The 23,147-nt window shown below is 43.6% G+C and overlaps 1 protein-coding gene across 6 annotated transcripts in view; it reads left to right on the top strand.

Moving 5' to 3' along the window:
- Positions 1-17,594: 17,594 nt before the first annotated feature.
- DDHD1 (DDHD domain containing 1) overlaps positions 17,595-23,147 on the top strand; it is a 103,100-nt gene continuing 97,547 nt past the window's right edge. For 4 of the 6 annotated variants that reach the window (XM_055088435.1, XM_007106160.4, XM_007106164.4 and 1 more), the window contains exon 1: positions 17,595-18,504. In XM_055088435.1, the coding sequence (XP_054944410.1) occupies positions 17,664-18,504 (841 nt within the window). In that variant the 5' untranslated portion in view covers positions 17,595-17,663. The remainder of the gene's footprint in view (positions 18,505-23,147) is intronic. The other 2 variants (XM_007106165.4, XM_007106163.4) reach the window with 1 other exon arrangement.

Below are 23,147 nucleotides of genomic sequence, written 5' to 3'. Positions count from 1 at the left end.
CTACTGAGCCTGCGCTCTAGAGCCTGTGAGCCATAACTACTGAGCCCACATGCCGCAACTAGTGAAGCACGCATGCCTAGAGCCTGTGCTCTGCAACAAGAGAAGCCACCGCAATGCGAAGCCCACGCACCACAACGAAGAGTAGCCCCTGCTCACCGCAACTAGAGAAAGCCCACGCACAGCAATGAAGACCCAACACAGACAAAAATAAATAAATAAATAAAATTTAAAAACAAAACAAAACTGTGATTAACTCTGGCCATAACCACACTTAAGGGGTAATATTTATCATACAAACATATCAGCCTTTCCTTAAAACTAATGTGTGGAAGTATCCACTACTGTGAAACTATCTGGGCTCCTCCAGCTAGCTCTGAACGCCTGGCCCCACAAGTGAGCAAAGGAGTGATGCCAAAGCAGCAGGCACGTTCATTCAGTGCCTCCCTTGTTTGAACTCTTGATCTGCCTTCCCTGACAGCCTTCTTGGAGAGGAACAGAGAGATAAGGGAGATGCCTGGCTTCTGGGAATGTGACAAGTGACAGTTTCTATCAGCATTTATCACTACTTGGCAAAAATAAGGGAAGTCTAAAAACAGGCTTCTGTGGAACATGCTGGCAATCACAAACCACTCTGAGCTGTGCCTTCGAATCCAGGAATGTATGCATTTCATCTGTCATAACCAGATAACAAGCTTTATGAGCTACTGCAATCTGACCTTCCTTCACTGAGATAAAAGCTGTCATTTATTGACCAACAGATAAATATGCATTATCATTAATCACTACAATAACCTCTCAGATGAGTATTACTATCCCTGTTTTCTGGCTGAAGAATACCGAAGCTGAAGAAGATTTGCTCATCTCGCACAAGAGCACACAGCTGGTAAACTGGAGGGCTCAGAACTTCAACTCAGGCCTGTCTGGCTCCCAAGCTCAGACTCTGTCCGCTGTGCTAATGGACCTCTTGCTGTCTGAGTAAGCCTGGGTAAGGTAAGACTGCTCTCGGCAAGACAGGACTGTGTTTGTGAAACTTTCTAATTAACCTCTGTCCTGAAATGTTTCTCAGAAAGGACCACACTATCAGGGATTCTTGTTTGTTTTTTCTTTTGTTTTTTTGGCCGTGTCGCATGGCATGTGGGATCTTAGTTCCCTGACCAGGGATCGAACCCACGTCCCCTGAAGTGGAAGCATGGAGTCCTAACCACTGGACCGCCAGGGAAGTCCCACCATCAGGGATTCTTTTTTTAAAAAATTTATTTATTTAATTTATTTATTTTGGGCTATGTTGGGTCTTCGTGGCTGCACGTGGGCTTTCTCTATTTGGGCGAGTGGGGGGCTACTCTTCGTTGTGGTATGTGGACTTCTCATTGCGGTGGCTTCTCTTGCTGTGGAGCATGGGCTCTAGGCACGCAGGCTTCAGTAGTTGTGGCACGTGGGCTCAGTAGTTGTGGCTTGCGGGCTCTAGAGCACGAGCTCAGTAGTTGTGGCACAGGGGCTTAGTTGCTCTGCGGCATGTGGGATCTTCCCGGACCAGGGATCGAACCTGTGTCCCTTGCGTTGGCAGGGGGATTCTTAACCACTGTGCCACCAGGGAAGCCCCATCAGGGTTTCTTAAGTATTTGGCTTGCTTGTTAGCTCCTGTCATTTTGCAAAATCTACAGCTAGGAATACTGTGTGTATTTAATTCAGTGTATCCATTTCCTCCTTGGTCTGAAGTTGATTCATCTTAATTCTCACCTCACCTCAGGAAAGTCTCCCAAGCAAGGTTCGTCAGCCTTCAGTCAATAATCCCTTTTGCTAATAATTCTTAAGAAGCACTTGATTCTAAGGACTTCCCTAGTGGCGCAGTTGTTAATAATCTGCCTGCCAATGCAGGGGACATGGGTTTGAGCCCTGGTCGGGGAAGATCCCACATGCCACGGAGCAACTAAGCCCATGGGCCACAACTGAGCCCACATGCCACAAATACTGAAGCCTGTGTGCCTAGAGCCCTGCTCCACAACAAAAAGAAGCCACCGCAATGAAAAGCCCTCACACCGCATCGAAGAGCAGCCTCCGCTCGCCACGACTAGAGAAAGCCCGTGCACAGCAACAAAGACCCAACTCAGCTAAAAATAAACAAATACATTTATTTCTTTAAAAAAGAAGCACCTGATTCTAAAGGTGTGTTCTGCTGGCTTGTCACCCAGAAAAATGGAAGCAAAAAAATTATTTGTTTTATTTTAGTTAACTATCAGTGACGATAGGACTACAAATAAATTATTGAAAAGAAGTTTTGTAGGATTACAATTAGTATCCCAAGTATAGTATCTTTTTCAATAACTGAAGACACGTAGGGTAAATTCAATTATAGCTTAAATGTATTTATTTGGGTTCTACTCCCAATCCTGCCCTCCGTCATACTAATAAATTTAATCAAGGTCCTCATGTCTGGACAACAATATACCAAAGGGTGGCCCTAGGCCTTGGCACATGCATCCAGATCTGGCCAAGAGTGAAGACCTGCAGTCAGGAAAGCAGGAGATTGGTGCCAGAGTCCAGAATCATAAGCAGCCAATCAGCTGAGGGTTGACTAAACAGATATAGATGCACTGGGACAAGCTAAGTCTTGTAAGGAGACACTGAACCAGGTGTGAGCAGGTCAGGCCAGACTGTGGGAGCCTGACAATATTCTAGGTGATTCCTTATGCACTGACCCTGGCCCACTTTGCTGGGCCAAAGTTGAAATGAAAGGATCCAGCTACACTGGAAGATCTTAGAAGTAAGACTCTGTTATGGACTGATTGTTTGTGTCCCCCTAAAATTCATATGTTGAGATCCCAACCCACAATGTGACATATTAGGAGATGAGGCCTTTTGTAGGTGATTAGATCATGAAGGTGGAGTCCTCATGAATGGGATTAGTGCCTTTATAAAAGAGGCCCAAGAGAGCTCTCTCACCCCTTCTACCATGTGAGGACACAGCAAGAAGATGGATGTTTATGAACCAGGAAGCAGACACTCACCAGACACTGAATCTTCCAGGGCCTTGATCTTGGACTTCTTGGACTCCAGAACTGTTAGAAATAAATTTTCATCATTTAAAAGCTACCCAGTCTATGGTTATTTTGTAATGGCAGCCCAAAAGACTATGACAGACATTTTTTTTTTTACAACTTTTGCAGAGAATATAGGTAATAAGATACATCTGAAAGCCATTATATTAAGAACTTTGCTTGGTACTTAAGAAATATGCCAAATACCAGCTCTTGAAAATAAATTCTGACTGTATTACAAAACACAGGAAACAGGACACTTGCATGGGAGGGACTTTCCAAGAACACTAAAGAGAGTCTACTTCCCTCATCTTTTCGTCATGATCACTAACCAGTCTGGCTCTGTATCTTTAAGCCCACAGCAAACGCCAAGCACCACATAAAGCAAACGTCTTTTCTCATTCTGAGTTTTAGACCTCACCTGGGAAACCCTCAGCCCCCACCGGTACTTCTGAACCCACCCTGATGTTCCAGTGTACCAGCCAGGTTCCGTGCCTGCCTGTCTCTGATTGGTTCCTTCTGACAGCAGCCTTGCAATTCTGCCCCCTACAGCCTTGCAGATACTCCCTCACATCAGCTCATTCTGCCTCGGGCTGCTCCTTTATCTGAGTTTTCTTCCCTTACCTGATTTGCCCCAGCTTTCAGAGAGGGAGGAGAGAGTACCCATTCCTTTCCCCTGAACCATGGAATGGTCACTCCCATAGTGAAAAAGAGGTAAAAATCTCTCCCCTATGATTATCTTAAATTCCACTTATGGTGATCCATTCCTTTGTGTTAAACATTGACCTATCTCTACTACCCTTTTAAAAATTTTAAATATTCCTATGGACAGAGACTTTCAGCATGAATGAAATACCTCATTTTTCCCCTGGAACAGAAGAAATCGGATAGCAGAAGCAACTCAGAAGAGGAAGCACTGAAAGACAGAAAAAGAGAGAAGAAAAGGAAAACAGAAGCACCAGGCAGCATCAACCCTTTGTAAAATCACTGTTAACTATGGACAGCATTGGACTTTTGAATACAATATCCTACCTTAGCTACATCTTTAGAATGAAAAAGTCAAAATAGTTTATAGGTTTATTATTATTGTGCCCCAAATCAAGGATTAAATATAGACTCATTAATATTGATGTAGTGGGGTAATATTTTGCGATATTAACCTAGAGTTCTCCCCCTTACTCTCACTCCTCTACCCCTCCCCCACCCCTCCACTCAGTAGTGCCTGGTATTCCTAGGCCCTTCCCTGGGCCCCACAGTAGGTCCTTCTACATTCACTGTCTCCAGGGGGACCTAGGGAGCCTGATAGGTCCTTCACCTCTGCCCACTTGGCCTAGTGTGGGAGAGTAGAAATGGTTGTACAAGGTCTCCCCTTTTGCCCAGAGGGCCTGAGACAGCTTCGCAGAGTTTTCCATGTACCTCTGTGGTCTTCAAGTTGAACAATGCCCAACATACAACTGAGAGAGGCCCAGTAGGCCTGAACATGCCTTGAGATTGGGACAAGGGAGACACAAGAGTGACCCACTGACCAACCATCAAAGATCAGAGAGGAAAGCTGACAATCTAGGCAGATGCCAGGATGGCTAAATGATGACAACATAAAACACATGTCCCAGCTCCCCACCTCCAGTCTGGCGCCTGGCAGAGGTGAGCACCCCAGAACTCAGACCCTGAGATGAATTTTGACCACCTGGCAGAATAGAGAAAAAAGAGGGAACGTCCCTTGCATAACTGCATATGTAGCCTGAAATGGGTACGCTCTATGTTGGTTAATAGAAGTTGCAATTTAAACAGAGAGAAAAGTGTTTTTAAAAAACAAGGAGATAGGGCACAAGGTTAACATGGACAGAAGCAAATCGAGAGCCTCTACCTCATGCCGTGGGAGTCACATGGCACTGGTACTTGGATGACAAGTATAAGGATCCTCTCCCAGGACCCCAGTGCCAGGAACTCCTCTAGGGGCAGCACCACCCACACTCACACTCCAGAGGCTTTGCCCAGTGTGAACTGATGCATGAAGTTGGCCAGGATTACATTTCATTTAGCAAGAGTTACAATATGACATTTCTTTCAGACCCTGAATTCTGAAAATTCCTTTGCAAGAGCACTGAAACCTGAATACTGTAAAGGAAAGAAAAGGGTCAGAGTTGGGAGACGAATATAAAACACTGTAAAACACAAGAATAAGGTAAGAAAAGAATGAAAAAATGAGAGAAGCATAGAGAAGAGAGAAAATACATAAGATCACGTAAGCAGTTACTAAGCCACATCCAATGTCCCCCCAACCCGTGAGACATTCCCACTATTTCAATAGTTTAGTTCCCTCTGGGTGAACATATCAGTGTAATTGCTTACATCTTGGTAGGTGCTAATAATGGCATGCCTGATGCCCCCATTTCGCAAAAGAGCCAAAAATCTTATGTAGTCATAGACACCAAATTTGGGAGTAGGAAAAATAATCATAGAGGATCATAGCTAGAAACAACCTTAGCTCTATTTCCTCCTATTGCATATGAGAAAAGTCAGACCCTGTGAGACTAAAAGGGTTGCCAGAGGTCACATGTCTAGCTGGTGGCAGACCTGAGTCTAGAATCCTGGTTTCCTAATTTCCTGTCCCATGCTTGTGCCACTCCTTCATTTCCATATGCTGCTATTCACTCTACATCTTGAAACACAGATGCTTTCCCTGATCTCTGTTAATAGTACCAAATTTTTCCCTTCCATTTCTATGAAGGACCCTTCTAAGGACTTCCGGGATCCACAAGGCCAAATGTACCCATCTACGAAAAGAAAGAGAAAGTTACTATAGCCCAAATATTATTTTTCCAAACCCAGAGCTCTTCCTGGAAAAGTTCTGAAAAATACTTCCATGCAATAGTTATTAAAACAAAACAAAACAAAACAAAAACAGTTAACTGGCTCTCTAGTCACTTGAGTACAGCTGATGGACCAGATGACAGCAGGCCTCCATTGGGCAAAGAGTAAGCCATCATTGCATCATCATGTCCTTGGTGATCTGTGGGGAGCATAGTTAAAACAAAGGAAGTAAACAGAAGAAATCTAGACAGGAAAATGGGGCTTTGCTTAATGTTATTGCCAATCAAACAGAATTGCTGTTCTGTTATTTCTTTGAAAGAAGGAAGCAATATTTATGTTCATTTGGGGAAGGGCATCTTCTAAGAAGGTTGCAGTATTTGTTAAAATATGTATCTGAAATCTTTTGTTCTTGGAGTGAAGCCAAACTTAAGGAAGCCTCATTAAGGTAGGCTATCTTTGCAATGAAGCAGGATGATTAAAAATGGATGGCATAGCCATTTTAAGGAGGCCTAGAAAATTGTTCCTCATGGGTCATGGACACTGAGAAGGAAAACAAAGAAAAGGACTTTCTGAAAATGGAAATCCCCTAATTCTTGATGCTGATGCCTCCTAATTTTTGTGGAAGGACAAAATTTCTTTAAAAGGACACCTCTGTTCAATTTGAAAAAAATGAGTTCTGGGCTGTTCTTGTGTGATATCCACTTATACAGAGCCTCATGATACATTAGCATCACTTATCAAGCAGCAAGGTCTACTGAGAGACAGTATTATGGATGGAAGAAGTCAGTGCATAATTCAGTCCTTTCTCATGGGTTTTGCCAAAGCTAGATTTCCAACAACATGCCTGTGCAGATCATTCCTAGAACTGTTCCCTCATCTTTACAATTATGATAGGCAATCTCATTTTCTTTAATCCATCTTATACCCCATTGACTAATTAATCTTCCTTTCAAAAAGAGGGAAGGGGCTGAGAAGATGTTACTCTTCTACTAAAAAAACAGTCTGTGTGTTCCTAGTATTACAGAATTAATTCTAGCCTCACGAGCATGGTACTGGCTCAGGGGCCTCTGTGATCTAGCACAAACAAACTTTGCTTGGCACAAAATAGAATGCAAGTATTGTTTCACTTTAATTTGGTTTTGTTAATGTGCCAAATAAACCTTTTATCCAATTCTTTTAACCATTTTTAAGTTTTCTTTCCCTCTTCAGCTGATTTTCTGTTCATAACTTCTGCCCAGTTTTTTGACAGGGGTTTATTAGTTTTTCCAATCTATGAATAGGAACTCTTTATCTATTAAGATTTATAATCTTATGTCAGTCATCCTTATGACAACTTTTTCAGTTTGTTGATGATACTTACGGGTGAATTTAGAAAGTCAAAACATTTATCACTTAATTTATAGGGCCAGAGTTTTTCTTCCACACAACTCATGTCTAGAATCTCTTTCTGGAAGTTTTTCCTCTTACCCTCTGTCCTTCCTGTTTTCTACCAGATTCATATGGAACTACCCAGTGTTTTCTGGCTCCAGCTCTTTCATACACTGACATTGATTGGTCTTAAGAGTTTTAACCCTTTGTGCCTTTACCAATCTGATAAACTATTTTGACTTTATTGGGTTAATGGAAAAAAGCTATCTTTTTCCTTCTGGATGGCAGAGCTTCCATTGTACCCTAGGATGCCCTAGCTGGGCCTGGGCCTTAAGATTTTTCAAACCTGGGTGAGTGGGAGACAATAGAAAATACATATTGGTCCCTGCTGCCAGCTCCTGGCACAGAGCTCCTGATACCCTTGTAATTTCCTAGGTGATAGGAGTGTCTTTTGTTTTAATGAAGTGACTCTGATTCAGCTCCTGGATGGCTTCTGGATGAGGGCTGGTTACCCTAAAGACCAAGCCTTGATTGGAAGCTCAGAATTTTCAGCCCTGCCCCCCGCCAGTCTCTTGAGAAGGGAGAAGGAATGAAAATGGAATTAGTGATTGATCATGTCTGCATGATGACGTCTCCATAAAATCCAAAAAGTATGCGGTTCGGAGAGTTTCCCGGTTGATGAACACATGAAGGTGCCGGGAGAGTGTGGGCCCAGAGAGGGCATGGAAGCTCTAGGCCCTTTCCCACATCCCTTGCCCTATGTATCTCTTCATCTGGCTGTTCATCTGTAGCCTTTATCATATCCTTTAATAAACTGGTAAAAGTAATTGTTTCCCTGAGTTGTGTGAGCCACTCTAGCAAATTAAAACTAGGAGAGATTGTGGGAATCTCCATTTGCAGCCAAGTTAGACAGAAGTGGTGGGTAATCTGGGAACCTACTACTTTCAGTTGGCATCTGAAGTGTGGTGGGAAGGGCAGCTTGTGGGACTGAGCCCTTAACCTGCAGGATCTGACACTATCTCCAGGTAGATAGTGTCAGAATTGAGTTAAATTGTAGGACACCCAGCTGGTGTCATGGAGAATTTCTTGGTGTGGGGAAAAACCTCTACACGTTTGGTGACCAGAAGTGTCAGAAGTGAAGTGTTCTGTTTGAAGGTAAAGGAGACACACAGGAGAAAAAGGCAGCAGGGAAGAACTGGGTTTTTCCCTAACAGGAGGAAGGGGAAAAGTTGAGGGTTTTCCTATACAGTGAGTATAAGTGAGAATATTGTCATGTAAGAGTTGTAGTCTCTTTTGTACCCAGAAGCGGCGACTTCTTTCTTTGCCTTTGGCGGAGAGTATTCCTTTGTCCTTGGGAGAAGCTATTAAGGTGCTTGAACTTTTTAGTGTATTAACTTGACCACAGATGCTAGATGTTCTGATCTGAGCACATAGTGTTCTGTGCTAGTTGACCCCAAGCTTTATCTTCATCTTTTATGTTGGGAAGGGGAAAGACAGGAAGAAGAGGGGAGCTGAGAGTTGGCCCTGGGGACTGGAAATTGAAGGGAGAGGTTGAAGGGGAAGCTTTGTGACTCTAGGCAGAGTCTTGAAGTTTCAGGTGAAAGGTGTTGCTCAGAGCCCAGAAGAGGGCTGATCTCTCCTCCTCCCAACTCAGTCTGGTACTACTCTGGCACCTGGATGGTGGAGGCTCGGGGAGAGTCTCAAGACAGCAACTTGGCAAAGCTACTGCCAATATCAGGAGAGGATGGCGCCATTAGTAAGGTGACAGTGAGGTTCCTTCAAGATACTTGGAGGCCAGTAAGAGCACGTGGGTAGACACGGTGCTACCAGAGCAGTAGAAATGGAATGTGGTGGGCGAGGATGATTATTGTAGTGGACAGAACAGATTGTGAGCAGATGTAAGCCATCCTTTTGGGGACAACAGAAAATATTTGGGAAATGTTTGACTAGCAATCCAGTCAGTGGGAGCTCAAGTAATAATTTGTGCATTAAAAACTTCATATGACCTCATTTATACTTAGTGAAAAGCCTGGCCATACCAGTTACACACATTTTAAGGGTACATATACAAGAACAATACACCTACATTTATTATATAACTCAAGAAAGTGCCTCAAATTATGGGTGTATATCAGACCAGGTAGGAAGGAAGGACTCACCATGGCAGGCTATTGAAGAAATATCAATATTTTGAAGCAGGTTGAGCTTTGCAATGTCCTTCCCATCAAAACTGAACAAAGACTTACACAGGATGAGCCCCTGGTGGGACCATATGAGAAAGATGATAATATCAGTAATTTTTTAATTATACAAGTAACATACAAATGTATGCTTATATAAAGTTCAAATAATATAGAACTTAAGGTCCAACTTCATTTTCTTTCCACCATACAGAAGTAACTATGTGGGTAATTTGCAGCTTATCCTTTCAAACTTTTACCAATTATTTACACAGATGTAGGTGAATATATACAAACATGTGTCTATATACACATATAGAGTGTGGGTTTGTGTTTTTAATGTAAAAATGCAATCAAACCACAGATAATTCTTCTGTAACTTGTTATTTTCACTTCGTAATATGACTTGCAGATCTTTCTGTGCCAATACATTCTTTTTAATTGCCCTTTGCCTAATGTTCCATAGTTTCACAGATGTACAATAGATTATTTAACCATTCTGCTATTTTTATTCCAATGCCAAGATACTTCCTACTCTGGGTTAGTTTTTTGTTTTGTTTGTTCTTATTGTGTTGTTTTCAAAACAGAGATAATACAGTTGGAACTGTATTTTCTAGTACTATGTCTCTGTAAGGATTTAGGAAAGATACTCTCCCCCATTGCCCACCCCCCAAAATGTTCTGTAGAAAACCCATGACTTCTCTGAGAAATTTCGGAAAGGAATACCCATAGTAAAGTATTACAATAATATATTTATAATCTAAAATTCTAAAGATGAAAATAAGTAATTCCCTTTGCTAAATAATGTTTATTTCCTTGTTTATATATAAAGAAAGATATCAATAACTGTTTCATTTTATCAAGACCATGGATCATATAACTAATATACTGGAAAGCTCAGAGCCAAACTGTGGTCCATCTCTATTTCACAAATACATGAGAATTTATCCTGTATGTTTTATTTGCAGACTTCTTATTTTTCTAAACTCACTTTTCCCCTTTATCCAATTTTTTCACTTATATTCATTGTTTTGAATGCACTTCTAGAAATCACCTTAAATTCTTTTTGAGTAGGTGAGAAGATGAACAGATAATTGGATGGGCAGAGAATGGAAATGGCCGAATGAGTCAAAAGCCACTTTTTCTGGAGCAACCTCTGCAAATATCATTTTTGTTTTGTAATGAATAACTGCCCTTACTGTAGTAAACATTTTGCAAAATCTTCTTTGTACCGTATGCTTTTCAGTATTTGGAATGTTGAAACTCCCGTGTCTGTATTTATGATTTTACACTTACCATTTTAACTTACATATACAAGAGTTCTCCAAGTAAAAATTAATCTAATCATTGTTTATATATACGTTCAACAAAGTTGTTTAAACACTTGTGTTTGCATATTCTAAAATTCTTGTCCACCTGGAACATTAAAATGTGACCCTTTTTGGAAATAGAGTCTTTGAAGATGTAATTACTTAAGATGAGGTCATACTGGATTAGAGTAGGACCTAACTCCAAAGACTAGTGTCCTTATAAGGAGAGGACACACAGCGACACAGACACACAAGGAAGAAATGTGTCTCTGTGATGACAGAGGGAGAGATTGGAGTGATGCAGCTATAAACCAAGGATTGCCAGCAACCATCAGAAGCTAGGAGAGAGGCACGGAACAGTTTCTCCCTCAGAGCCTCCAGAAGGAACCTACCCTGACTTTGGACTTCCAGCATTCAAAACTATGAGAGAATAAGTTTCTATTGTGTTAAGCCACTCGGTTTGTGGAAATTTGTTATGGCAGCCCTAGGGAACTGATACACTGTCCCTCTATGCCTTTATTAAAATTATCTCAAGAGCACCTGTGGATTATAGTTTCTAACATGGAAGTACAGTTATATGAGTGATCAAGGTTTATCATTTCTAACTTGAGAAGCATGGTAATATGAATAATCAGATGAGGGACTATTTGTATGCTCTCATCGATGATTAAGTATTAGTTTGAATCAAACTAATCAAACGTAAGAAGTGAAGAAATAATGAGTGTAAAGGCAAGGCCGTTGTTACTCATTTCTTGTATTCAAAATACAAGTTGTTAAATCTTGAAAAGATTCTATTCCTGTAGAACTTTGCTTTCCTACCATCCCATTTTAATTCATCAATGGCCTTACCCTAACAGCTGTTTAGTGTGGATCAAAAATCCGGTGGGAAAGCTGTGAAAGAGGTTTTATCTGTGGGCTTGAGAGTCTAGAATTATATATCATTCAAACTGAAAACTTATATTTGAAATGCTGACTTTATGGTGTAAGGATAAACACTCTTAAGCAGGAGTTGCAAAAACAGCGAATCGATTCTGCCATTCAGTCCTTTAAAAATTCTGCGAATGACCCAGAGTTGCGCTAATGGAAATCCCTACTGAAACATGACTTCTTTCTTCTCTCCTTTTTCTCTTGTTATATGAAAACCAGAATAAACTATACACATACATGATGCTGCTTTTAAGTCTTTCTCAGCCTAATATTATGCTTATCAATTACTTTGTGTTGAAGGCCCATATGAGTTATATACTATATAACTGCTGTATTTCCAGTTTATATACTAAATTTTCAGTTTAGCCCCGGGGTGAGATAGGAAAGAATCCTGACGCACAAAAGTCATCAAATGCATCTATAATGCATGCATAATGTAGACCTCACAGCAGCCTATGGTTATGGTCCAACTCACTTTTCTATAATGAAAGGTCAGGGAGATAGCTAAATCTGCTCTTTATGATATAAACAAGCTGAGGATTTTGCGGCTGCCTCCATTGAGCATCAATATTGCATTGATTTACATTTTCTTTCATTTGAATATAAGCCTTCAATACCATTGACCTTTATTTCCAGAAGGAATATAAAAAAATTTTTACAAGGTTTTGATAAGTACAGTTTTGTGGGCAGACTTCTTGCAAATCTTTAAGTAAATGCATTTAATAATTCTACATCTTAAGCGTGACTTCAATTAAACATAAAAACAACAAACCATCAGCAAAATAGAACTAGACAATAAATATTTGTTGAAAGAATAAACAAAAGGATGAATGACTTTATTCATTATGTATTCCTACGTTATCTCTGCTTGCCTAGCTACCTTTTGATTGTAATTTGGCTTCCTCTTTTGATTTGTCTTTAAGGGAAAGAATGACTCCTGTGGTCATTCTGGCATTACAGTTCTCAATATTTTCCTCACAGGAACTAAAAAGTTGGCATTCTGGGTTTATTTAAAGATACCTCTAGATTGTTGTCTAGATGCTTCACTGCAGCGCCTAGGATAACGCCTGAAACTCTGTAGACATCTTATACAGGTTCAATGAATGTTTCCTGCTTCAGCCTAGGTTATCATTCCATTTAGTCTGTGACCAAAGACACTCTCTGCTATGGTCTGAATGTTTGTGTCTCTCCAAAATTCATATGTTGAAATCCTAATCCCCAAGGTGATGGCATTAGGAGGGTAGACCTTCATCTGTGAAGATCTTTGGAGGGTGATTATATCATGAAGGCCCTTATAAAGAAGCCTCACAGAGCTCCTTAGCCCCTTCCAATAAGTGAAGACTCAGTGAAAAGATAACCATCTATGAACCAGGAAGCTCTCACCAGACACAGTATCTGCCAGCACCATGATCTTGAACTTACTAGCCTCCTGAACTATAAGAAATAAATGCTGTTTATAAGCCACCCAGTTTATTATATTTTGTGATAGCAGCCTGAGACTAAGATGCTCACATTTTAAGAAACTAAATAAATAGTAATCCTAAAAATAAAAAATTTAAATGTAGCAGATGGCTTATCAAATAGGAAATACAGCAGACGGAGGGTATTGTTATATGACTTTCTTCACTCTAAATATTCTGCCATATACTTTGTTTTTTTTTGTTTTTTTTTTTTTGCGGTACGCGGGCCTCTCACTGTTGTGGCCTCTCCTAGCACAGGCTTCGGACGCGCAGGCTCAGTGGCCATGGCTCACAGGCCTAGCCGCTCCGCGGCATGTGGGATCTTCCCAGACCGGGGCATGAACCCGTGTCCCCTGCATTGGCAGGCGGACTCTCAAGCACTGCGCCACCAGGGAAGCCCAATTGCCATATACTTTGGACAAAGCCATTTCAAGTGCAGGTGTGGGTTATTGGCTCATAATAAATTACATGGCATAAGGCTAACCCTAATATTTTTACACAAGTGAAAATGGACTAAAATGGACAACAGGGACAACCTTTAAGAGAGGAGAAAAGGGAAGGGTAGCACAAAATTGCACCATGTAACTTTTGAGAGGTGGCGAGGGGAAGATGGCTGTTATTGCTAGATAGCCCCTGCCATGTGCCCAATAGTAAATGGAGGATGGCAAGATGTGCAGATGAGATGCTTCAGTCTCTTATACTACAAACCAGCTGGCTTTGCCTCTTTTTCTCTCCCACACCAATGAGAACTTTCCAGGCTTGACTCCACATCCACCTGGTTATTGCAGCAGCATGGGTCCACAAATGCCAAAAGTCTGAATCGATCATACTTATTTGGCTTATGTGAAGAAGGCTTGGTCTTGGGTAATTATTAAAAAAAAAATAGAATGCTTTGCATACAACCATGGAAGTTCAGATACTGCTGTGTGAATCGCATACACTAATAATGTAGAGTGGTGAGGACCCACCTGACATCTGTTCCAACAGGTTGGGACTGAAATAGAGGAACCCTTCCCCTTCTTGTCAGGATCATGTGATCTGAAAAGATGCTCTAGAAAGCAAAGGTAGGATAGTGGTAGCAGGAAGAATCAGATAAAAGATGACTTCTTAAAGCAGAAGACATTGAATAGAGCAGCTTTGTGGCTTTTGCCTTGATATGGCTAAGGAATAACAATGAAATAAACATATACAGTTATGTGAAATTAGGTATTATACTTTCAAATATCTTTTATTCACTGTCAGCCTGAGGTTGGCTACATGGCTCTGTCCTTCTGGTCCCAGCTCATTTCCAAGGGACGGAGGCAATCTCAACTAACTCCCACAAATACTGATTGATATCTGTCCTCACCAAGGTCTAAATCAAGATAGTGAGGTCAGGAGAGAACCTGAGGTTCCCTACTCCTGCCAAATGGATAGTGATTTTGTTCATCATCTCTGAGGATCAACATTTTCTTCAAGAAAGATCATGCTACCTAAAAAATTGTGGCCTTATGCAATGGTCCCCAAGAGGATAATCTTCTCAGCATAACCTAATAAGCACAACATTTAAACAATAGGAACATTCATTCAATACAGCGAAGGGAATAATTTTTTTCTTTTTTTTTTTCCCAGAAGATAATACTCATTAGTGGGAATTGTACTGTCCTTAAGAGTTAGAATTTGGGGGCTTCCCTGGTGGCACAGTGGTTGAGAGTCCGCCTGCCGATGCAGGGGATGCGGGTTCGTGCCCCGGTCCGGGAAGATCCCACATGCCACGGAGTGGCTGGGCCCGTGAGCCATGGCCACTGAGCCTGCGCATCCGGAGCCTGTGCTCCGCAGCGGGAGAGGCCACAAAAGTGAGAGGCCCGCGTATTGCAAAAAAAAAAAAGAAAAAGAGTTAGAATTTGGCTAAAATACTCTGACCAGGTAGCTGTACAGGTAGTCCATCAAGAAACCTAAAGGGATATTTTAAATGTTGTGATATCCCGTACCTTTATAGTACTTTGCACACTGTACTATAATGTATCTGTTTATTTGTATGTATCCCCCACTTAGGCAGTAATGTCCTTGAAGAAGGAACTGAGTCTCTTCCATTCTCTTCTGTATTGGAACCTAGTACAGAGATGCCTGGCACATAGGTGACCATCAAAACACTGTAGAATGAATGCTGTTATGGGTAGCAAATAGATCAAAGCTCAGACCTAATTTCAGATTCTGAAAGTTGTCCATAGAAAGAGTGGAGAAGAAATTGACACGCAGGTACTCAGAAAGCAATATAAACAGAAAAAAGGGCTCTGATCTTACGTGCTTTGAGTCAGGGCTGCAGCGTCCAGTTGGGCGGGTTGTTCACTGTGCAAGATTATCCAGCCAAGGGCACAAATTGGAGCAGAAATCCAGCCTATGCTCTACTTACCAAGCCATGACCGCCAACAGTGTTTTGTATCTGCCCATGGGAAGCAATGCCTTTTTTCAAATGCATACAAGCTAGAGACTGTTCTTTTTTTGTTGTTTTGTTTTTTATTTTTGGCTGCGTTGGGTCTTCGTTGCTGCACGTGGGCTTACTCTAGTTGCGGCAAGCGGGGACTACTCTTCGTTGCTGTGCAGAGGCTTCTCACTGCTGTGGTTTCTCATTGTTGCGGAGCATCGGCTCTAGGCGCATGGACTTCAGTAGTTGCAGCACACAGGCTCAGTAGTTGTGGCTCGGGGGTCCTAGAGTGTGAGGGCTTCAGTAGTTGTGGCATGTGGGCTTAGTTGCTCTGTGGAATGTGGGATCTTCCCAGACCAGGGATCGAACCCGTGTCCCCTGCATTGGCAGGCAGATTCTTAACCACTGCACCACCAGGGAGGTCCCAGACTGTCCTGTTTTAAATAATGGCAATCTTTGACAGGTTAGATCCCAGCAGCAAGAAAAAAATGCTCTATCTGATTCCACCACAAATGGAGGAAAAAGAAACTGAATACTGTCTGATCTTGAATTGAGAATACTGACGTTGGATATTGTTTTTCTCTGGATTCTTAACATAGGGTGATTGGCTTATAAAACTTTTTTTGTAATATAAAAGAACCGCATAGGGGAGCCTCAGCATTCAACCTGATCCCAGGAAATAAGCTACAGAATCAGAGTTAAATAATGGCAATCTTTGACAGGTTAGATCCCAGCAGCAAGAAAAAAATGCTCTATCAATCTGATTCCACCACAAATGGAGGAAAAAGAAACTGAATACTGTCTGATCTTGAATTGAGAATACTGACGTTGGATATTGTTTTTCTCTGGATTCTTAACATAGGGTGATTGGCTTATAAAACTTTTTTTGTAATATAAAAGAACCGCATAGGGGAGCCTCAGCATTCAACCTGATCCCAGGAAATAAGCTACAGAATCAGAGATGCATGGAGAACAGGTTCGGGTTCTGCAGGGGGCCCGGGTTCTATCCTTGGTTAGGGAACTAGATCGCGCATGCTGCAACTAAAAAGGTCCCATGTGCTGCAACTAAGACCCGGCGCAGCCAAATAAATAAATAAATATTAATTTTTTACAGAAAGGTTACAGAATTCCATTGCTATAAGAGACTTTAAGAGAGCATCTAGTCCAATAGTCATTTAATTTTACAGATGAGGAAACCGAACAGATGGAGATTAAGTGACCAGCCTGCGGTTAGTTATCAAAACTAAGTCTAGAACCTGGTTTTCTGGTTTTCAATCCAGTAATCTATCACAAGTGGCTGTGCTTGACACCATTATAATCAACATTGACGGTGCATCCACTGTGTGGGAGAGATTGAGACATATAGACTTGGTCTCCAACAGGGGCCTTACAGTGAGGTTGAGAAAACAGGAAATAAGTATTGCAAGACAAGCAGTAATATGAGATGGCATATGAAGGGAGATGTAGACTTGGGTTTGAGTGGGAGTGGTGGCGCCACATAAGCAATCAGTGGGCAAGGGGTGGAGTGCCCTGGCGTAGGCCGACAATTCTGGAGGAACCAGAACCAGGTGATTGATAAGGTCCAGCTGGGGCTGCAGGCAGGCCTAAGGTCACAAAAGCAGTGTCAGGAGAATCCAATTTCCCAGGGCCCTCTCGACGGGTAGCTTAAGCCTTTGGGCTCGAGACCCGCATTGCAAGGATGAGTCGGCTAAAGCTTCTCCACACCTGGGCTCTTACCCTCAGAAGGGCGGGGTCCGAGGCAGCAGCACTGCAGGGAGAAGGGAGAGGAGGCGAAGGGAATTGAGGAATCATGAGCTGACCCCTCTCCCGCGGCAGGAAGGGCAAGAGGTGCGGCTCCCGCACCGCTTGGGCTGAGAAGGGACTTCCGGGACTGCACACGCGGCCGGCGGGGCGGGGCTCCGGGCCAAGCGCCACCTACGTCGAGCTGCGTGACAATGGGGCGGGCGGCGGAACACGACTGCTGCGGCCGGGGGCCTTGGCGGGGCGGGCGGGGGCGGAGCTGCTGCCGCTGCCGCCGCAGCCCCGGTCAGGATTTGAAAGATTAAAAACTCCTGGTTGAGAGGGCGGCGGCGTTGAATGTGTGGCGGAAGCGCTGGGGGCCACGGCTCGGCGCCGGGCCGGGCAGCCGGCGGCATCTCCACAGCATGAATTACCCGGGCCACGGGCCTCCCCGAAACCCCGAGCATAACGGCCGGGGCGGCGGCGGCGCCGCCGCTTGGGAGCTGGGCTCGGATGCGGAGCCGGCGTTCGGCGGCAGCGTCTGCTGCTTCGACCACCTGCCCGCCGGGGACCCGGGCGACGACGAGGTGCCCCTGGCCCTGCTGCGCGGAGAGCCCGGACTGCATTTGGCGTCGGGAGCGGAGGACCACAACCACCACCTGGCGCTGGACCCCTGCCTCAGTGACGAGAACTATGACTTCAGCTCGGCCGAGTCGGGCTCCTCGCTGCGCTACTACAGCGAGGGCGAGAGTGGTGGCGGCGGCAGCTCCTCGTCGTTGCAGCAGCCGCCGCTGGTCCCGACGAACTCGGGGGGCGGCGGGGCGACCGGAGGGGGGCCCGGGGAGAGGAAGCGCACCCGGCTCGGCGGCGCGGCCGCCCGGCACCGCTACGAGGTGGTGACGGAGCTGGGCCCGGAGGAGGTGCGCTGGTTCTACAAGGAGGACAAGAAGACCTGGAAGCCCTTCATCGGCTACGACTCGCTCCGCATCGAGCTCGCCTTCCGAACCCTGCTGCAGGCGACTGGGGCCCGGGCCCGGGCGCAGGACCCGGACGGCGACCATGTGGGCGGTCCGGCCTCCCCCGCGGGGCCGGCCTCCAGCTCGGTGGAGGACTACGCCGAGGACCGCGTCTGCGGCTTCTGCCCGCGCATTGCCGGGCACGGGCGCGAGATGGAGGAGCTGGTGAACATCGAGCGGGTGTGTGTGCGGGGCGGCCTCTACGAGGTGGATGTGACCCAAGGAGAATGCTACCCGGTGTATTGGAACCGTGAGTAGCCGGCCGGGGGAGGGAGCGGAACGGGCTGCCTCTGCGGGGGCCGACACGCACCCGGGTGGGTTTGGAACTTGACCGCGGGGAGAGCGAGGCCCGTGAGGCCTGGCGTTTGGTCCGAGTAGGGTGGAGACGGTGCAGGCAGCGCCGGCAGGTGAAGGGTAAAGCGAGCAGATGGCAAAACCCCAACCGCTTGGGGGATACTGCCGGGGTAGCGCCCCCTGGGTCAGCCGGGTGCTGCTGCCATCCCCTGGAGGTGATCCAGGAACGGATGGCCAGCGCCAAAGCTTTAATTTCGTGATCCTACCTGAGTTTCGTCCACCCCGGGATCTGATTCGGTCTCATTTACCCTGAACTGCCTATGACTTAAATACCAGTCTGCCCTCTGGATTGGGAACGTTTGAGAGAATCTGAATCAGCCGTTCAGTTATGGACTTGGGAAAAGAAAATTAATCCCTGGCGGGAAGGGAAAGGAGATAGGTTGTTCCCAGTGGGTGCGTTCGGGAGAGGTGGAAATCACTGGTCGAAGCATTTGTGGCAAGTGGAGTCCGCTCACTCTATGTGGAATACTCGTTTTTCTCTCTCAGGTCCTTGTTTACATCTTTTCATTTTTGCCTCTTAACCTGGAAAAGGTACAAGGTTTATGCCTTGGTTTTCTCCTCTGTAAAATAGGGATTACTGTATCTACTTCGTAGGGTTGTTGTGGAGATTAATGAGGCAATATACATAAGGGCCTTGGAACTGTGCTTGGTACACACGTGTGATGTAGGTGTTAACAGTAAGTCCTTATTCATTACACAATAACACAGTTAGGTTTGTAATTAGGTTAAGGAGGAAGGCCATCAGAAATATCCACCATTGCATGTAGCAAACGTTTTATATATATATATGTATATAATCTATAATAGGAGCTATTGGCCCCAGTAATTTGTAATATATAGCTATAATTTTTATGGTTCCAGTGCCCTAGCTCAGATGTCTTCCGTACATCTTACAACATTCTGCCTTGTATTAATTATATGTATTGATGACTTAGATTCCTTTCTGTATGTTTAGCATCTTATGGGCAAGGTCCATCACCTTTGTCTTCATATTCTCATAGGGCCTAGTGAAGAAAATATTTTTTAAAATAGGTATTGAATTGCATAAGCGATTCTATAATGTTAAAACATTCACGTTAAGCATGAGTCACTAAGATAGCAATTACAACATGTATCAAATCACCAAACAAAATAAGCATAGCAGGAAATTCAGTTTCTTACTACACTTTAAGATGACGTTGAAGGCATTTGTTACCACTTTCTCAAGGCCAGATTCATATGGGACTTGTCACATCACTCAGTCCTTTTGATTATAAGCTCACTAAGGACAGGGTATGCTTGTATTCACTCACTCATTCATCTTTTTCCTTTTTACTAGTATTTGTACATCACGCAGTACTCTTGTGAAGGCAAGAGGAAAGGTGGAAAAAAAAGGACAATCCTTACCCTTTAGGCGCTTCCCACTAAGTCTTTTCTTCAGATGACCTAGACATCATGATAGATTTTTTTTTCCTTTGAAGATAGAAGCACAAGGACTTAATTGGAGTCATAAAGTTGGATAAAATGCAGGGCATCCTTGGAGAGGCCTGGAAACCAAGAGATGAATCTTACCTTTAGATCAACTGAAGTATATTCACCTAGAATACTATGTGCTCTTTTGGTTTATGATAAGATTGTTAATGCTTACACAGTGCTTGACTGTCTACAAAGTGATTTTTCACATTCATTATTTCATAGTGATAGCAGCAAGTGAATGCTAATGTTCTTTATATGAAGAAGCGGGCTCAGTGAAATTAATGAACTTGTCCAAGGTCACTCACCTAGAAAGTGGTAAAGCAGTTCATAGTCTAGTGGGGGAATACAGCCCAGTGTCCAAAGAGCATCTGACCCACCTAGGGATGAGGATGTCAGAAAAGCTTCTCAGGTTATGTGAGACTGAGTCTTCAGGGATGAATTTAATCAGACAGAAGAACCAGGGAGATGGAGAGAAAGGCATACCAGCCAGATGGAGTAACATATGCAAAGATACAGAAGCATTAAACCTCATGGCACTTTGAGGAAATTAGGGCTATACCTGCAGGGGTCAAACCACACAGCTTAGGTTTGGGATCTGACCACCACAGAGACAGACGTGTTTGATTAGGGACATGAGGTGATTGTGAAGGAAGCATCTGCCTGTGAATGGTGCATTTGGGAGAGTAGCTAGAAAAGGAAGAGGGTAGGCATGCAGTGCTAAGGAGTTTGGACTTTACCCTGTATCAGGGAACCAAACACTTGAAGGTTCTCTATTACTTAGATGATTAGTGACAACACACAGGTTGAATTGGACAGTTGGAGAATATCATTAGAATGCTAGTGTCATAAATCAAGGAACAGTTAGGGCCTACAAAAATTAACTGGAAAGGAAAAGTGGACTTAGTCTTCTCAAATCTTCTTTCCTAAATCAGATCACCAATAGACCAATTATAGCTTATAAATTAATTTTTGTTTACTGGCATAACAGCAACACCTATTTTGACTCCATTTTAGCATTTTCTAGATAGTTTTCTGCAAGGTACAATCCTGTGGGTGTCCCAAGCCTCCGTATGAGTTGAAAGGAAAATAGTGCTTTTTGTCCATAATTTACTACTTCTCACAAAATCTCCCATGTAACTTTGTTCTAATTGGCTCTTCAGGTCTTTGTGTATTATGTAAGTTTTCACACTGTCTCAGGAGGGTTCAGTCCCAGTATGGTCTCTTCAGCCTTTCTTCAAATGGAAGGACTCTTATGAACTTTGCAGCTTTTCACCTTCCTCCTTTTTACTTTTCTTTTTAAACCTTTCTGGAAATTTTCCAAATAGTGGTAATGAAAGGTTAAAAAAGAGTCCAATATGTTCCTACATATAATGGTGGTAGGATTCTAGTGACTTTTGTGACCTAAGTATACTTTATCTGGGTATTGAAGCCAATACGTTAGCTATCTATGCCTAGTCTAAAAGAAAGGTGTTAATTTAATTTATATTTACTTTTCCTTTTGAATTCTTACTAACAGATAAAATTTGAACCAATTTGGGGTACATGAATTGGAAGGGGATGTAGATGATTTTTTTTTTTTTTTTTTTTTTTTGCAGTACGCGGGCCTCTGACTGTTGTGGCCCCTCCCGTTGCGGAGCACAGGCTCCGGACGCGCAGGCTCAGTGGCCATGGCTCACGGGCCCAGCCGCTCTGCGGCACGTGGGATCTTCCCGGACCGGGTCCCCTGCACCGGCAGGCGGACTCTCAACCACTGCGCCACCAGGGAAGCCCATGAATTGGAAGGGAAACAGAATTTTCCATAGCTAGGAAGCCAATATTATTACATGTGAAAACTTTAATTATAGGAAACTTATTTTTGTTTATTGACTGTTCAGATATTTTTCTCAATGCGTGTGGACATTTTAGATAAAAACTGATCATTGCTGATAATGGCTAAGTGAACTCCCTTGCTCCCTGTGTTTTAGCTAAGCTGCTTGTAGCCACCTTATAGGCTTGTTTTGAGAATTATTATTATAACATGCTTAGAACAATAGTAGACACAAAGTACTAGGTGTTAACTATAACTGTGTGTATCTCAGAAAACTTTATACCTTACTTCTAGAAACTCACATGAAGGTTAATAAGACTGGGTATTCAAACTGTTGTGTACCCAGGGTTTGTTGTCACTGGCCTTTACCTCATCACAGGGGAAATGTTTGTCAAGAATAATAACAAGAAATGGCCGAAGCATTTAGTAGTAGGCTATGGGAAGGCATTTGGAACATTATAGAGATATTTGATGAGTTAAGAATAGTTTTAGGACTTACCTGGTGGCGCAGTGGTTAAGAATCCGCCTGCCAATGCAGGGGACACGGGTTCGAGCCCTGGTCTGGGAAGATCCCACATACCATGGAGCAACTAAGCCTGTGCACCACAACTACTGAGGCTGCACTCTAGAGCCCGCGAGCCACAACTGCTGAGCCTGTGTGCCACAACTACTGAAGCTCACGTGCCTAGAGCCCGTGTTCCCAGCAAGAGAAGCCACCACAATGAGAAGCCCACGCACCACAATGAAGAGTAGCCCCCGCTTGCTGCAACCGGAGAAAAGCCTGCGTGCAGCAACGAAGACCCAACGCAGCCAAAAATTTTAAAAAAACAAAAAAACAAAAACAAAACAAAAAACAAAAAAAGAATAGTTTTAAAGCAATTCCGATAGCAGTGATGTGTGCATTGTGCACTAGGGAATATGTAATATCCATTGACTAAATTATTTTTTTTAACTTTATTTTTATTTTGGCTGTGATGGGTCTTCATTTGCTGCATGCAAGCTTTCCCTAGTTGCGGTGAGAGGGGGCTGCTCTTCATCGTGGTGCGCAGGCTTCTCACTGCAGTGGCTTCTCTTGTTGCAGAGTACGGGCTCTAGTCGCACGGGCTTCAGTAGCCGTGGCGTGTGGCATCAGTAGTTGTGGCACACGGGCTTAGTTGCTTTGCGGCATGTGGGATCTTCCCAGACCAGGGATCGAAGCCGTGTCCCCTGCATTGGCAGGCAGATTCTTAAGCACTGCGCCACCAGGGAAGTCCTAAATTAGTTATTTAATTGACCAA

The sequence above is a fragment of the Physeter macrocephalus genome, chromosome 11 (genome assembly GCF_002837175.3).
Source record: "Physeter macrocephalus isolate SW-GA chromosome 11, ASM283717v5, whole genome shotgun sequence".
In the NCBI taxonomy this organism is placed as follows: Eukaryota; Metazoa; Chordata; class Mammalia; order Artiodactyla; family Physeteridae; genus Physeter; species Physeter macrocephalus.
Note: the sequence above shows the minus strand (reverse complement) of the source record. Positions and strands in the feature narration are given on the sequence as shown.